The sequence below is a fragment of the Panthera pardus genome, unplaced genomic scaffold, assembly GCF_024362965.1.
Source record: "Panthera pardus isolate Hobbes unplaced genomic scaffold, ASM2436296v1 HiC_scaffold_24, whole genome shotgun sequence".
NCBI lineage: Eukaryota > Metazoa > Chordata > Mammalia > Carnivora > Felidae > Panthera > Panthera pardus.
The window spans coordinates 76,835,921-76,852,518 of NW_026526810.1; the positions used below are offsets into that span (position 1 = coordinate 76,835,921).

Sequence of the window (16,598 nt, forward strand, 5' to 3'; positions counted from 1 at the left end):
GGGGAAGGTTTTCTTCCTTCACAATTTCTTTTCATTGCTCATTGCTGATATCTAGAGGCCATAAAGGTTCTCTGAATGTGGCAGACGTCAACAGCCAATTCTGCCACTAAAAGCTTCAAAGTAGTTTTTTTTATCGCCCTACGGCCCAGCGAAACGCCCGCGTCGAGTTCTGTCACGCCCCCGCGGTCCGGGCCCTCGCGGTGCATTCTGGATGCGGTAGTTTCCGCCGTGTTTATGGTTGCGTTCAGCGTGAGTGCTGAGGTGAGTTGTTGAATGGAGTGAACATTGTTTGTGATCGGTTCGTACACAGCAGGCAGTGTCCTTTGTGTACTTTCCTTACTTGAATTGTTGGCTCTGCTGTCTCCCCACCTCCCCTGCCCTCATAACCTTACCTGACGTCTTTGGCAGCCTGGGAGGGTTGTAATGCAGGCCCAGGGCTCCTAGACTTGGGCTTTCGCCGCTGTCCATGCTGCTGCTAGGTCTGGGGTTGGGGACTCCTGGTAGCGGTTTTCCACTTCAAGCCCTTCCGTCAGCAAGGCTCCCATGGGATCCTACCTCTTTTCAAGGGTACACACGCGAAACAAATTGGACGGACCTCCTTGTGCTTTTTCCTCAGGTTCATAGGTTGGAATTTATCGGCCACCAGAAGATTCCTGCCCTATCGCCTGGTTCTGGGACTTGTGACTGACATTGGCTGTCCCTGGATGGTTGTTTAATGGAGAGAACTCACCAGACTTCGTTGTATTAATAGCCCCAAAAGCAGATCCTTGATTTGTCTGTGAGAAAATGAAAATCATCTTTTAAGAAATTGTGCTTTGGTTCTTTGCCCCTCACGCCCAATTCCTTAATTACGCCGTACAAGTAGGGGCTTTATGAACATCTCTCTAATTATATCTGGTGCTGATCTCACCGCATGATGACTTTCTGTTTCACTGGTATTCGAAGCCTTCCTAAGCTTTGGAAGAGCAACCCATACCTTAGCGTAGGCCCAGGACACTCTTATTTCTCTCTCTTTCTCAAAGACTGTTGTGGCATCAGGAACCAACAGAAGTGGTTTTCTCTTAAAGCGGTGTCTCCACAAAATACTAAAGCAGTGAATCTTCTGATTGCCAAGGCCAGATATCTCAGGAAAGGAGATGAAGGCAGTAATAAGCAAGTTTCTTCTGATTCCCATCTTTTTGCTGCTGGAGCAGCTAAGAAGAGATCACAGATGAATACTCATAGGGAAGATCATGCCTTGCCACCTGTGAGGAACACTATTCAACTTCCAACAAGACCTCTGAATTCAGAAGAGTGGGATAAATTCAAGGAAGATTTCAAAGGAAAGGCTAATTTTGAAAGTTGGATCATTTCACAAATGGCTGACTGCCATAGCTCTATAGATGTGGCCAAATCTTTGTTAGCCTGGGTAGCTGCAAAAAACAATGGTATTGTAGGCTATGATTTGCTGGTCAAGTATTTGTATCTCTGCGTCTTTCATAAACATATATCAGAAGTTATTGATGTCTATGAAATCATGAAAGCCAGATACAAGAGGTTAGAACCTGGAGGATATACTCTTCTCATCCAAGGATTAATCCACTCAGACAGATGGAAAGAGGCCTTGCTGCTGTTAGAGGATATCAAAAAAGTCATGATTCCTTCAAAAAAGAACTACAATGATTGTATCGAGGGAGCCCTCCTTCACCAAGATGTAAACCTAGCGTGGAATTTGTATCAGGAATTGTTGGGTCATAATCTTATTCCTATGTTGAAAACTTTAAAAACATTCTTTGATTTTGGAAAAAACATAAAAGATGATCAGTATTCAAACAAGCTACTTGACATTCTCTTGTATCTAAGAAATAATCATCTATATCCTGGGGAATCATTTGCACACAGTATAAAAACATGGTTTGAAAGGTAATTTTAATTTTTTTATATGTATGTTTTTAATTCAATACCGTTACCTAAAAGCAGCTGCCTCCTTTTTTTGTTGCTGAGAATTACTCTATTCAAATTATACTTTCCTCCCTTGAGATTTATTTCTCCTTAAAGACAACATTTTCTCTCTTTAAAAAAAGTAATAGCATAAACAAGTTGTTGTATTTTCCATTCATCACATAAAAGGGAAATTATAGATCATTTGTATGTTTTTATGTATTTTTTCTTTTTGGAAGGATCACCTGTTTTTTCTGAGGTATTCACTTTGATGTGCCTACCAATAGTACTTATGGCTGGAGTTTATAGCAAGAAAACTGGAGCTGTCTTTGGATCATATTAGTATGTTCAGAAGTTCTTCTGAAACCTAGTGACTGGTATCTGTTTAATCTATGCATTTCATCAACTTGGATGTTTAGAACAGATAAGGGAAGCCTGAGCAGACATGATATGCCTGTTAAAAATGTTAAATGTTAAGTGTTAAAAATGGAAAATCTCTTCATTCCAGTTCATTTTGTATCTTTCCATCACCCAACTGCTCTCTCCAAGGCTCTCTGCTTTCCCTCTGCTTTTTGTTCACGTTCCTGGCTGTGACCCTATTTATTGCTTCAGTTTTTTATTCACTGATTCACTACTAATTTTTTTTAGGCACTTTCAAAAAAATTCATTCTTTTTCTCTTTTTCTCTTTTCAACTATATGTATATCCTTTGCACAGAGCTTTGAAGTAGCAGTCATGTTTAATTATCTTGTTTAACAAATTTGTTGAATATGAGTGGAGGAGCTAGATTGTGAAATTATTTGAATGCCAAGGATTTTGGGTTTTGTTCTGTTACCTTACAGTAGAGTTCCAGGGCACCTGGCTCAGTCGGTTAAGCATCCTACTCTTAATTTTGGCTCAGGTCATGAGACCTAATCTCAGGGTTATGAGATTGAGCTGAGCATGGAGCCTGCTTAAGATTGTCTCCCTCTCTCTCTCTCTCTGCCCCTTCCCTGCTCTCTTGCGTGTGCACTCACTCTCCTCTCTCTCTCAAAAAATAAATTAAAAAATAAAAATAAAAAAGGTAATTGCCAAAACAGAAAAAAAGGTTGGAGAGGGATTAAGATTGGAAATAGGAAGATCTGTTTGGAGGCAATTGTAGGTTTGAATGAGAGATGATGAGATCCTGAATTATGAACTAGGGAAGGAGAAGGCAACAGAGTCCTTAGAAACTGATGGTAGTATATGTGAGAGAAAAAAAAGGAATACATTGATTGAGCAAATAAATCAGGTAGTTTTGAATGCTTCCATTTGGGTAGGCACTTTGGGTGTTTTGTGATGTAAGATCTATTATGATGGCATTCACAACCTAATGGAGAATGCAATACTTGACAGTTAATAGTGGTGTATAAGAAGATAGTGTAAGGGAAGGACTTACTCTGGGCAGGAACAATCTCTGGCAGCTTCATGGAGAAAGTTAGAGTTGAGTTTGATTTAGAGGTTACACTATTAATGTTAGCTGCACAATCCTGTGAAAGTAGATTTAGACTTGAAGATGAGGGTTGAATGACCAGAGGAGAAATGAAGGGAAGGAGGTCCACAGTAGGGTACTGTTCCCTCCTTAGCCCCATCACAGTGTATCACCCACTCTTCTAATTAAACCATCCTAGGGAAGTATCCTGAACATTTCAGAGCTCTTGCCTGCCGAGTTTCTAAATACAGTTTCTAAATAAAATGCCTATTTTTTGGTTCTATGGGAATCTGACCTTTTTTCTTTTTTTTAAAAATTAGAATTATTATCTCATTTATTTTATCAATTTGTTTATATTGTTTTAAGTTTTAGGAATCTGACGTAATGATTTGGTCTTGTAATCTTTTTTTGTAGTGTTCCTGGGGAACAATGGAAAGGACAGTTCACAACAATCCAGGAAAGGTAAAGACCAGTATTTTATTTTTAACTTGTTTGATTCAGGTTTAGTAGGTTTTGTTGCTACCGATCAAAAAAATTTTAAGAATACTTTAGAAATTGGGTAATTAAGAGAGTACCCAAGAAAAAAAGCCATATTTGGCATATGGAGGATTTGCAGTGCTCAACATGTTTTTCCCATAGGTGCAGTGAGCCTCATGTGAAGCCTCAGAGATATTTTGCCCTACAGATCTGGAACCCAGTTGTGTTTTGGGAATAAGTTTAAATACTTTATCTGGATGCCCAGCAGTCTACTTTTTTGGGTTTTCTGGCATACCTAATGTGTGTTATTATCAGTTTTACAAAAAATTGCATGTGATGATCACAAAGATTATAACATTCTTTTTAAATTACCTTTCAATTTCTTTCTGTCCTAGGATTATTCATTCTAGAGAAAATTCTTTTCCAGGATACCATTTAACACAAACTTTTGTAATTACAGTGGTCAGTGTTCGGGCTGTGGAAAAACCATAGAGTCTATTCACCTGAGTCCAGAAGAGTATGAATTTCTCAAGGAAAAAATCATGAGGGATGTGATAGATGGAGGTGATCAATACAAAAAGACAACCCCTCAGGTGAGTCCTGAACAGGATTTATTCCTTTTTTGGATTGCTTTTCTAGAGTAGGGGTTGGCAATTTTTTTCTATAAAAGACTGATAGTAAATATTTTAGGCTTTGTGGGCCAGTAAATATTTTGGGCTTTGTGGGCCATACAGACTCTGTTGCAACTTTTCAACTTGAAATACAATACATAATATAGTACATAAATGAATGAGCATGGCTGTGTTCCAGTAAAACTATATTAATGAAAATAACAATGGGCTGGATTTGGCCTGCCAGCTATAGTTGCCAACCTTTAGGAGAGACTGCTTAGAATTTAATAGAATAATTGGGGTAGACTATCATCCATGTATTGAAGTCAGTTCTGTTTCATGTAGATGCAAGTCCACTTAAGCCAAAAAGATAGGTGCTTATTTTTTTGTCTAAGTATTTCCAGAAAACTGTGTTCAGTAAATTCCCATGAAAACATGGCTTTTCACAACTCTTCTAATCAAGAGAATTTAAGGTAACTTGACAAAATTATTTCCAAATTTTCTAAGTATTGAATTTGATTCTATAAGTCATTTTTAATAGCTTCATTTTGCTAATCTTCAGTACTTTATACTGGTTCACTAAGTTGAAGAACTAAAATGCTTTTACAACTTGGGGAAAAATTGCTTATCATCTTACTAAATGCTTTTTTTTCAAGATACCAAATAAAAATAAGAAGTACAAATAGTTTTGCCTTCTCCCCTTGACTTAAAATTGTCACAGAAGGCCCCTAGATCATATGAAAACTTTTAATCCTCAAAATAAAGTCAAAATATGGTCCATAAAAACATTAGCTTCATTTTATGGAATACCTTTTAGCTGACTTTATTGATAAATAAAATTAGTTAACGTTTATTAATGATGCTAAGTATTTTATATTCATTATCTTATATATTATTTAATTTTTATAACCACCCTAATAGGTACTATTTTATTTCTGTTTTATAGAGAGAGTGACTGAGGCTTTGGGAGATTAAATCTGCCCAAGGACCCCTCATTAGGACTGACTGACCCTAAAACCTTTACTGTCACACTCTATTGCCTCTCATTGCATGACAGTCCATAGTTCCATATAAATCTGACAGCCAGCTGGTTGGAGTAGCTTTAAGAATTTCTGCCAGCTGATATACGATTTAAACAAATAAATTTCATTTCCCTCATCAAACATCTGTTGAATGCTTATCTGTATTTTCTACAGTAGATGTTAAGATAGATGCAAGGTTGTGTACAAATTATGCTGTTTGCTGCCAAAAACTTAACCATTTCTGTTGTGGATTAATTGAAGTTTTCCCACCTTTCATTTTTTATTTAATAGTCTTCAACCTAAAGGAAAAATGAAAGAATAGCACAATAGACACCTACATACTCTTCATTTTGAGTAACCAATTGCCATTTATGCATTCCCTCCGTATGTTTTTATGAGCTATATAAATGTAGGTTGTGGGGGCACCTGGGTGTCTCTCAGTTGGTTGAGCGTCTAACTCTTGTTGTCAGCTCAGGTCATGATCTCAAGGTTTGTAAGTTCAAGCCCACATTGAACTGTTAGTGTGGAGCCTGCTTGGGATTCTCTCTCTCTCTCTCTCTCTCTCTCTCTCTCTCTCTCCTTTCTCTGCCCCTCCCCTGCTCGCTCTTTTTTCAAAATAAACAAATTAAAAAAATAATAGTAGGTTGTAGACATATTACCTTAAATATTTCAGCGTGTATCTTCTAAGAATAAGAAAATTCTGTTATTAAATACCATTATCACATTTAAGAACCTTCATATTAATATAACTTAATAAAAGGCACATATTCAAATTATCCCAGTTGCCTCCTTAAAATGTATTTTATAACTTTTACCCCCACTGATCCAGGATTCGATCAAGATTTGTTCATTGCTTTTGGTGGTTAGGTCTCTCTAAATCAAGAGCAGCCCCTCCCACACTGCTTTTTTTTTTTTTTTTTTTAATGACATTGATTTTTTTTTTTGAAAAGTCTAGGTGTTTTGTCTTATACTGGACTTCTCAAACTTTGTACCTGTGAATCATTTGAAGGTCTGGTTAAAATGCAAATTATGATTGAGTTGTCTAGGGGCCCAAGACTCTGTATTTTGAACAAGCTCCCAGATGATATGATTCTGGTCTTTAGACCACATTTTGAGCAATAAGACTTTAGACTGAGTGATTGCTTTTTCTTCATTAATTCAGTATAAAAGATTTTGGGTAAAGTATGTGGGTGATGCTGTGTGCTTACTGCAGCCACATAATACTAGGTTATTTTCACTATTGATGCTAAGTTTCATCACTTGATTAAGAGGACAACTGCCAGATATCTCCATTATAAAGGTACATTTTTCCCTTTGTAATCTTTGTAATTAAAAAGTGGGGTGCCTGGGTGGCATAGTTGGTTAAGCGTCTAACTCTTGATCTCGGCTCAGGTCATGATCTCACATTTCATGAGTTGGAGCCCAGCACCGGCTCTGTGCTGATGGTGCAGAGCTTGCTTGGGATTTGGGGCGCCTGGGTGGCTCAGTCACTTGGGCGTCCGACTTTGGCTCAGGTCACGATCTCATGGTTTGGTTCGTGAGTTCGAGCCCTGCATCGGGCTCTGTGCTGACAGCTCAGCCTGGAGCCTGCTTTGGATTCTGTGTCTCCCTGTCTCTCTCTGCCCCTCCCCTGTTCACACATGTGTACATGCATACTCTCTCTAAAAAAATAAATAAACATTAAAAAAGTAATCTGTGGAGTAATATTTCAGGACTATGCAGATATCCTGTCACTCTTGCGGATTTCCTGTTAACTCTTCACCTAGTGTTTTTCACATCATGGAGATGATCTCTACTTTTGGAGGTTGCACAGTGGTGATCTTCAAGTTACTTTATTCCTCCCACATTTATTAACTGGTACTATTCTATAAATGGTTTTTCTCTTTCTTGGAGCTCTTTTGTTTGTTTGTTTTTTAAACATTATTTTTGAGACAGAGAGAGAGAGAGAGCATGAACAGGGGAGGGTCAGAGAAAGAGGGAGACACAGAATCTGAAACAGGCTCCAGGCTCTGAGCTGTCTGAGCCTGACGTGGGGCTCGAACCCATGGACTGCAAGATCATGACCTGAGCTGAAGTCGGATGCCTAACCAACTGAGCCACCCAGGCGCCCCTGTTTTGTTTTTTTAATAATCTATATAGACATAAGGACAAGGACTTTTTTTTTAATTGTGTTAGAATCCATTACCATCATTATTCTTTTTGATGCTCAAATTGTCTTGGATTTATCTTTTAGGAGCCCCCTTCAAGCCATCTCCTGTTTCTTTTTGGCATTTCACCACTATCCTATCAGTTTTTGCCCCCAGCTTTTGCACTTCTCTTCTTTCTGGCACAATCACTAATTGAATACTTTTGTTTGACACCTCTCAGTGGTTAAACATTGCTGTAATTCCTTTTTAATGAATATCACTTTAAATCTAGATTAATAGAAGGAAGATTTGTTAGTATTCTCTTTTGGAAAAGACTTAGAACCCAGAGCACATCTTCTTGTTGGACAGCGTTATACTGCAAGAGGAGTTGCAGGCTCCAGACTATGGTGAGAGTAGCAGAGAGTAGTCATATATTTAATTACTGTAATTGGCAAAGTAACTGATTATATTCACCGAAGGATTGGAATATTTTAGGGCAAGGGAAATTATTCTCTCTTTTCAGTATGCTTCCCCTTTCCCCCTGAAGGTCTCCAACCCTATATTCCATCTCTTGAAACTGCCTTTCACCTTCAAGCTGTTAACATAATAATAATTGCACCATTTATGGAATGATTATCATATGTCAGGTACTTCAAGATCTGTTACACTCACGACAACATTGCAAGGATATCACCCTTTTGAAGATGGGGAAGCTCAGGATAAGCAATGTATCCATGGTTAAAGAGCAGTGAAGAAAGTCATATGATGTGGCTGGATTGTTCAGGGTTTAGTTTTTGTGTTATTGGTGGAGGAGAAGGGGCAGGGATGGATCCAGAGCACTGCTAGTGGATTGGAGTAGAACCAACTCTTTTTCTGGGACTAGAGCCCAAGGCAAATCTGTAGTTTGAAGGTGTGAGAAAACATATAGCCTAAGGAGCCTTGAGGAGAGTTTTAAGCCTTGGAAGTTTGGAATATTTGGGAGAGGATTGGAGAAAGTATTACTGGATGGTGCTGAAGTCCCAACTGAGGGTGGAGAGCATAAGTTTGTAATGGCATTGATCTGTGAGACACTTTCAGCATTCCTGGGCCATCTAGGAATAGGAATAGGGAAAGCAGGTAGATGGGATGGTACAGGATTTTGCTAATCTGGTATAGTTGAGGGAAAACAGGAGTTGAAGGTGTAGGTGAAAGGATGGATCAGTTAATGGGCCAGGAGATCAAGCTTGATAGGAAGGAAGTAAAGATGGGTGGGAGCTCATGGATTAGGAGACAATAGACATAAAAGTGGATTGGAGACTCATTGAGGTTGAAGAGCAAGCATAAAAGGAGTGAGAATGACAAACAGGAGATTTTGATCAGTGTGTATTAGAGTTTAGATGTTAGAGATTGAGTGCTCTACAGTGATGACAAAGTCCAGAGTATGACAGTTAAGCAGATGAAGAGACTGAGAGCCACAAGTGCTAGATGGTCATCCACAGATTTATTGAGTGTCCATACGATAATTTTTTAATAATAATTTTAAAATTATTTAAATAATTAAATAAATTGTTATTTAAATAAATTTAAATTTATTCATGTGGCTTTTTAAAATAGCCACATTTTATGGAATGCTTACCAGGTGCCAGGCACTGTGCTTTGTTATTTAGGCTGGTGATGAAGACTGAGTCGGATGGCAAATTCTCAATGCATGTAGAAATGTCTGGGGTGACACAGGTGATAGCAAAGAGGAGGAGTCAGCAAAGTATGGCCTGCAGACCAAATCCAGCCCACCACGTGGTTTTATGAATAAAGTTTTATTGGAACACAGCCATATGCATTCATTTCTGTATTGTCTATGGCTGCTTTTGCCTTGCAGAATTGGGTACCTATAAAAAGAGACCATATGGCCCATAAAACCTAAACTGTTTACTATCTGGCCCTTTACAGAAAAATTTGCTGACCACTGGTATAGATGAATATCATAAACCTTAGTTGATGTGGGGATTGGAGACAGTGATTTTGAAATTTTATTTATTTATTTTTGAGAGAGAGTGAGAGAGAGAGATGACAGTGTGAGCAGGAGAGGGGCAGAGAGAAAGAAGGAGACACAGAATGCAAAGCAGTTTCCAGGCTCTGAGCTGTCAGCACAGAGCCTGATGCTGGGCTAGAACTCATGAACTGCGAGATCATGACCTGAGCCGAAGTCGGACGCTTAACCAACTGAGCCACCCAGACACCCCAAGACATAGTGATTTTGAAGGAGCAGTGGGTACTAGAAGAGGGCCTTTTCTTTCTCCTCAGTCCTATAGCATGCTTTGAGAGAATAGGTTCCCTAAGAACTAAGTAACTAAGAAATCATTGGTAACCTCAGGAAGAGTAGTTTTGATAGTACACTGGAGGCCAAAGCCAGCCATGTTAGAGCAACTGAGTGAACACACATTGAGTGTAAACTATACTTTTGCGAAGATTAGATGAAAATCAATTAGAAGAAATGGGATAGTTGTGGCTGGAGGATGGTAGACGTCAAGGGAGGGGATATAGGGAGATGGGAGAGACTTGTGCATGTTTAGGTGATGGAGAAAAGGTGTCAGTAAAGATAAAAATGTTGAATAAGCAGGACACGTAAGAGAGAGAATGGATTATGAATGACCCAGCTTCAGAAGTAGGAGGAGTTGCCAAAAAGAGCACAAATGGGGAGGTTAGAAATAGAGTTCTTATTTGAGACTGTAGAAAAGAAAGTGAAGATGGGTGCAGATATAGATAAATATATAGGTAGAGGGAGAGAAGTTTGAGGGAAGTGACATCTGTGTCAAATGGATATAAGGTGAGAGATTGGAGTCAAGTGGAAAGTCTAGTCAACACTAGAGACAGTAGAGACAGTTTGGAATGGTTCTTAAGGAGAATGGCAGAAATGCTAACTCAGGGCAGAAGGATTATGACAGGGTGGGTGCTGAGATTTGAATCAGTAATTTGTAGACATTACATGAATGTATGATTTAATATTTTTCTGACAGAGCTTGACTCACCTAGAATGGTAGTAGTGAAGACAAAATGTAACATCGGTTCAGATTTTGGGTTTTGTTGGTTAGGGGTGACAATATGATAGGGAGCAAGGGAAGGTAGTTCTGACAGAGTAGTTAACATGATCAGCATGGGGCTCAGACTAGATGAGGAAGAAAGGTCAGAGAGCACTGTCTAGGAGAGTTTAAGGGACTAGTAGTCTCAATGTGGGGTAGAAAAAAAGGTATAGTGGGAGTAAAGGAAAGAATACGAGAAGGCTGAGGTCAGAGAGCAGGTGTAATATTTGAGGTTAAGATTTCCCAGGAATAGCCATACCACGCTCTGGCCAGATCCAGCATCTGGTTTGGCATATACCCCAGGGTAAAGTTCAGCACCAGAGTATACCACAAACTGGATGGTTTAAACAACAGAAATTTATTTTTGCACAGTTCTGGACACTAGATGTCCAAGATGAAAACATTGGCAGGTTTGGTTTCTCCTGAGGCTTCTCTCCTTGACTGGCAGATCACCCCTTTCTTGCTTTATCTACATATAGACTTGCTCTGTGCTTGAGCATCCCCGGTTTCTCTTTGTCCAAATTTCCTTCTCATCCAAGGACACCAGTCAAATTGGATTAAGGCCCGTCCTATGGCCTCATTTTATCTTAAACCACTTCTTATCTCCGAATATAGTCACATTCTGTGGTACTTAGGGTTAGGACTTCTTCAACATATGAATTCTGAGATGGCCACAATTCAGTCTATAACACCATTCATTGCAATATGTATTAAAACTATGTTGTATTCAGCATTTTCAGCTATTTTGTACTAGGAACAAATAGCTGAAACTGAGTTCAATATTGGTTTCTATAGTTTGCTTATAATTTAGGAGTGGGAGGTATAAACCAAGGAGTAAATATCCCATCCATGTTGAGTTTCTTTGTCTACTTAAGGAAAAAGTATGATATCAGCTGACCTCCATAGGCACCTAAAATGAATTCATCAAATAGAATTCTTTTGTTCAAATGAGATGGCACCCTCTGATAAAATCGTTTTCAACCTTGGCTGCTGATTAGAATAGTTTGGGAGATGATTAAAAATTAATGATACCTGGACTCGACCCTCTGTAGATTTTGGCTTTAAATGTATGGTTCAGTGGTATTAAATACATTCACATTGTTGAGTAACCATCATCCATCCCCAGAACTTCTTTCATCTTTTTTTCGTATCTCTTTTCATCTTGTAAAACTGAAACTATACCATTAAATAATAACTTCCCATTCTCTCCTCCCTCCCAGCTGCTTGCAACCACTGTTATACTTTGTGTCTTTAGGATTCTCACTACTGCAAGTACCTCATATAAACGGAATCATACAGTATTTGCCTTTTTGACTGGGTTATTTCACTTAGCATAATGTCCTCAACATTCATCCATGTTGTAGCATAGTGCAGACTTTTCTTCCTTTTTTCTTTTTAATTTTTAAAAAATGTTTATTTTGAAAGAGAGAGAGAGAGAAAGAGAGAGAGAGAGAACGTGGGGAGGGGCAGAGAGAGGGAGACACAGAATCTGAAGCAGGCTTCAGGTTCTGAGCTGTTAGCACAGAGCCTGATGCAGGGGTTGAACTCAAGAACCTTGAGACCATGACCTGAGCCGAAGTCAGATGCTAAACAGACTGAGCCACCCAGCTGCCCTTCCTTCCTTTTTAAGGCTGAATAATATTCCATTGTATGTGTGTACCACATTTCGTTTATCCATTCATCCAGCAATGGATACTTCAGTTGATCCTACATTTTAGCTATTATGAAAATGCTGTTTATGAGCATGGGTGTACAGATATCTCTTTGAGGTTCTGCTTGCAGTTCTTTTGGGTATGTTACTGGAAGTGGAATTGCTATATCATACGGCTAAATCTGTTTTTAATTTTTTGAGGAACTGTGTTACACAGTAGCTGCACCATTTGACATTCACACCACCAGTGCACAAGGATTCCACTGTCTCCACATCCTTGCCAACACTTGTTTTCTTTTCTTTTCTTTTTTTTTTTAATTTAATTTTTTATTTTTTTAAATTTACATCCAAATTAGCATATAGTGCAACAATGATTTCAGGAGTAGATTCCTTAGTGCCCCTTACCCATTTAGCCCATCCCCCCTCCTATAACCCCTCCGGCAACCCTCAGTTTGTTCTCCATATTTATGAGTGTCTTCTGTTTTGTCTCCCTCCCTGTTTTTATATTATTATTGTTTCCCTTCCCTTATATCCATCTTTTTTGTCTCTTAAAGTCCTCAAATGAGTGAAGTCATATGATTTTTGTCTTTCTCTGACTGACTAATTTCACTCAGCACAATACCCTCCAGTTCCATCCACGTAGTTGCAAATGGCAAGATTTCATTCTTTTTGATTGCCGAGTAATACTCCAGTGTGTGTGTGTGTGTGTGTGTGTGTGTGTGTGTGTGTGTGTGTGTGTGTATCACATCTTCTTTATCCATTCATCCATTGAGAGACGTTTGGGCTCTTTCCATACTTTGGCTATTGTTGATCTTTTCTTTTTTTTAAATAGTATCTCTTCTCATGAGGTGGTATCTCATTGTAGTATCTCTTCTAATGAGGTGGTATCTCATTGTAGTTTTAGATTTGTATTTCCCTAATGGTTAGTGATGTTAAGCATCTTTTCATGTGCTCTTTGGCCATTTGTATATCCTCTTTGGAGAAATGCCTATTTAATTCCTTTGCCCATTTTTGAACCAGAATTTTGTTTTTTGTTGTTGAGTTTTAAGTGGTCTCTATATATTCTGGATATTAATTTCTTATCAGATAATATGATTTACAAATATCTCCTATTCTATGAGTTGTCTCTTTATTGATAGTGTCTCTTGATGCACAAAATTTTTTTATTGTGAAGTCCAGTTTGTTGTTGTTTTTTTTTTTTTTTTTGTTACCATATGTCTTTGGTGTCGTATCCAAGAAAATCATTGTTGAATTCAGTTTTTGTTCTGTTTTCTTCTAAGAGTTTTACTCTTTTAGGTCTTAATATTTAGATCTTTGATTCATTTTGAGTTCATATTTGTGTATGGTGTTATGTAAGGGTCCAGCTTCATTCTTTTGCATGTCGATATCCAGTTTTCCCAGCACCATTTGTTGAAAGACTGCCCTTTCCCCGTTGAATGGTCTTGGCACCCTTGTCAGAAATCATTTGACTATGGATGAGAGGGTCTGGGTTTATGTCTATTCTGTCGGTCTATATGTGTGTTTTTACACCAGTACTACACTGTTTTGATTACTGTAACTTTGTAGTAAGTTTTAAAATCAGGAAGTATGAGTTTTGTTCTTTTTAAAGATTGTTTTGGCTATTCAGGGTCCTTTGAGATCCCATATGAAGTTTAGGATGAGTTTTTCTATTTCTACAAAAAATATCATTTGGATTTTAATAGGGATTGCATTGAATTTGTAGATTGCTTTGGGCAGTATCAACATTTTAACAAGGTTAAGTCTTCCAGTTCAGGAACATAGGATGTGTTTCCATTTATTTGTGTCTTTAATTTCTTTCAGCAATCTTTTGTGGTTTTCATTATAAAGTGTTTCACTTCCTTGGTTAGGTTACTTCCTAACTATTTCATTCTTTTTGATACTATCGTAAATAGAATTGTTTTCGTCATTTATTTTTTAGATTGTTCATTGTTAGTTTATAGAAATGCAACCAGTTTTTGTACGTTGACTTTGTAATCTGCTACTTTGCTGAACTGATATATTGTAACAGCTTTTTTTGGGTGTGGGATCTTTAGGATTTTCTGCATATAAGATCAAGTCATCTGCAAACAAAAATAATTTTACATCTTCCTTTCTGACTTGGATGCCTTTTACTTATTTTACATGATTAAATTGCTCTAGCAATTTACTTCCAGTACTATGTTAAGTAGAAGTAGAAGGTGTCCTTGCCTTGGTCTTGATCTTAGAGGAAAAGCTCTCAGTCTTTCACCATTGAATATTATGTTTGCTGTAGGTTTTTCACATATGGCTTTTATATTGAGGTAGTTTCCTTCTATTCCTAGTTTTTGGGTTTTTTTTTAATCATGAAAAGGGTTTTCTGTCAAATGCTTTTCTGCATCAGTTGAGATGATCATGTGTTTTATTTTTCCTTTATTCTGTTGATGTGGCCTATTACATTGATAGATTTTCATATGTTGAACCATCCATGCATTCCAGGAATAGACCTGTTTGGTCATATTGTGTAATCCCTTTAATATGCTGCTAAATTTTGCTTGCTAGTATTTTGTTGAGGATTTTTGCATCACTGTTCATGGAGGATCATGGTACATAGTTTTTTTGTAGTGTCTTTCTCTAGCTTTGGTAGAGGCAGTGTAATGCTGGCCTCCAAGAATGAATTAGGAAGTATTCTCTCCTCTTCAGTTTTTTGGAAAAGCTTGAGAAGGATTGGTATTAATTCTCTTTTGTAGAATTCACCAGTGAGCCATCAGGTCCAAGATGTCGTTGCCACTGTTGTTGTTGTTGTTGTTGTTGTTGTTGGGAGATTTTCTTACTGGTTCTGTTTCCTTACTACATATAGGTATATTCAGATTTTCTTTTTCTTTGTGATTATGCCTTGTTGTCTGTACCTCTGTGATTAAAAGCAGCGATCAGCAGAGCGTAGATCCCCAGTATTTGGAAGACAGGATCCTTTTTGTCCACCCAGGCTCCCATAATGCGTGCAAGCTGCTCTAGGAACATGACAGATGCCTGCCATTTGGCTTCGGGTGTGGAATGGGTAGTTGCTACTGTATTAAGTGTTAAAACTGAACAAAATTAACCACGTTTATCATACAAGTCTCCTTCTGCAATTTGCAAGCCTTCAACAGACTCCAGAGTTCCAAAATAGTTACATCAGACAAATTCTGTCAGTGTAATTGTTATCTAGGTGGGAGAGACAAATTCCTGGTGCTTTCATCTCCACCATCTTCCCCTCAACTTAGTGAGTTTTGACACATATATACTCCCGTGGAACTGTCACCACAGTCAATATAATGAATATATCATCTCCAAAAGTTTCTTTGTGCTACTTTCTAATGACTCCTGTACCTCACTCTTTCCTTGCCCCATGCCCCATAAACACCATGGAAGCACACCATATATAGTATTTTTTGTCTGTTTTTTTTTAATATTGAGCATAATTTTGAGATTTCATTCATATTTTGTGTCTCAATCAGTTTTATTCCGAGTAATATTCTGTTGGGGTGGATATACCACAATTTATAAATTCTTTCATTTATTGATGGACATTTGGGTTATTTCCATTTTGGGGCTATTACAAATATAGCTAATAAGAACATTCTTTTATGCGGTGCCTGGGTGGCACAGTCAGTTAAGTGTCTGACTCTTGATTTCCACTCAGGTCATGATCTCATGGTTCATGAGTTTGAACCCTATCTTGGGCTCTGTGCTGACAGGATAGAGCCTGCTTGGGATTCTGTCTCTGGCTTTCTCTCTCTGCCCCTCCCCCACACATTCATGTACTCTCTCTCTCAAATTAGTAAATTAAAAAAATATAAAAGAACATTCTTGTACAAGAGTTTGTGCTTTGTTCCTCTGTGTTTGTTTCCTAGGGGTGCCTAAGGATGCCAAATTGCTACAAACTGGGTAACTTAAAACATCTGTTCTCTCATAGTTCTGGAGGCTAGAAGTCCAAAATCAAGGTGTTTGTAGGGCCGTGCTCCTTCTGAAGGCTCTAGGGAAGAATCCTTCCTTCTCTTTTTCTAGCTTCACAAGCTCTTGACTCCTGGTAATCCTTGGTTTTTCTTGGCTTTTAGGTGTATTTCTCTGCTTCTTTGTGTGCCATATTTTCTTTTGTCTTTCTTTTCTTTTGTTTTTAATGTTTATTTTGAGAGAGAGACACACACAGAGTATGAGTGGGAGAGGGGCAGAGAGAGAAGGAGACATAGAATCTGAAGCAGGCTCCAGGCTCTGAGCTGTCAGCACAGAGCCCGATGCGGGGCTCAAACTCATGGACTGCGAGATAATGA

General features: G+C 38.3%; 1 protein-coding gene across 2 annotated transcripts in view; it reads left to right on the forward strand.

Annotated features, from left to right (window-relative positions):
- Positions 1 to 89: 89 nt before the first annotated feature.
- The window catches only part of PRORP (protein only RNase P catalytic subunit), a 131,466-nt gene continuing 114,957 nt past the window's right edge, over positions 90 to 16,598 (forward strand). Inside the window, exons 1-4 of one of the 2 annotated variants that reach the window (XM_019426159.2) lie at positions 90 to 261; positions 617 to 1,902; positions 3,784 to 3,831; positions 4,307 to 4,439. In XM_019426159.2, the coding sequence (XP_019281704.2) occupies positions 914 to 1,902; positions 3,784 to 3,831; positions 4,307 to 4,439 (1,170 nt within the window). In that variant the 5' untranslated portion in view covers positions 90 to 261; positions 617 to 913. The remainder of the gene's footprint in view (positions 262 to 616; positions 1,903 to 3,783; positions 3,832 to 4,306; positions 4,440 to 16,598) is intronic. The other variant, XM_019426160.2, reaches the window with a different exon arrangement.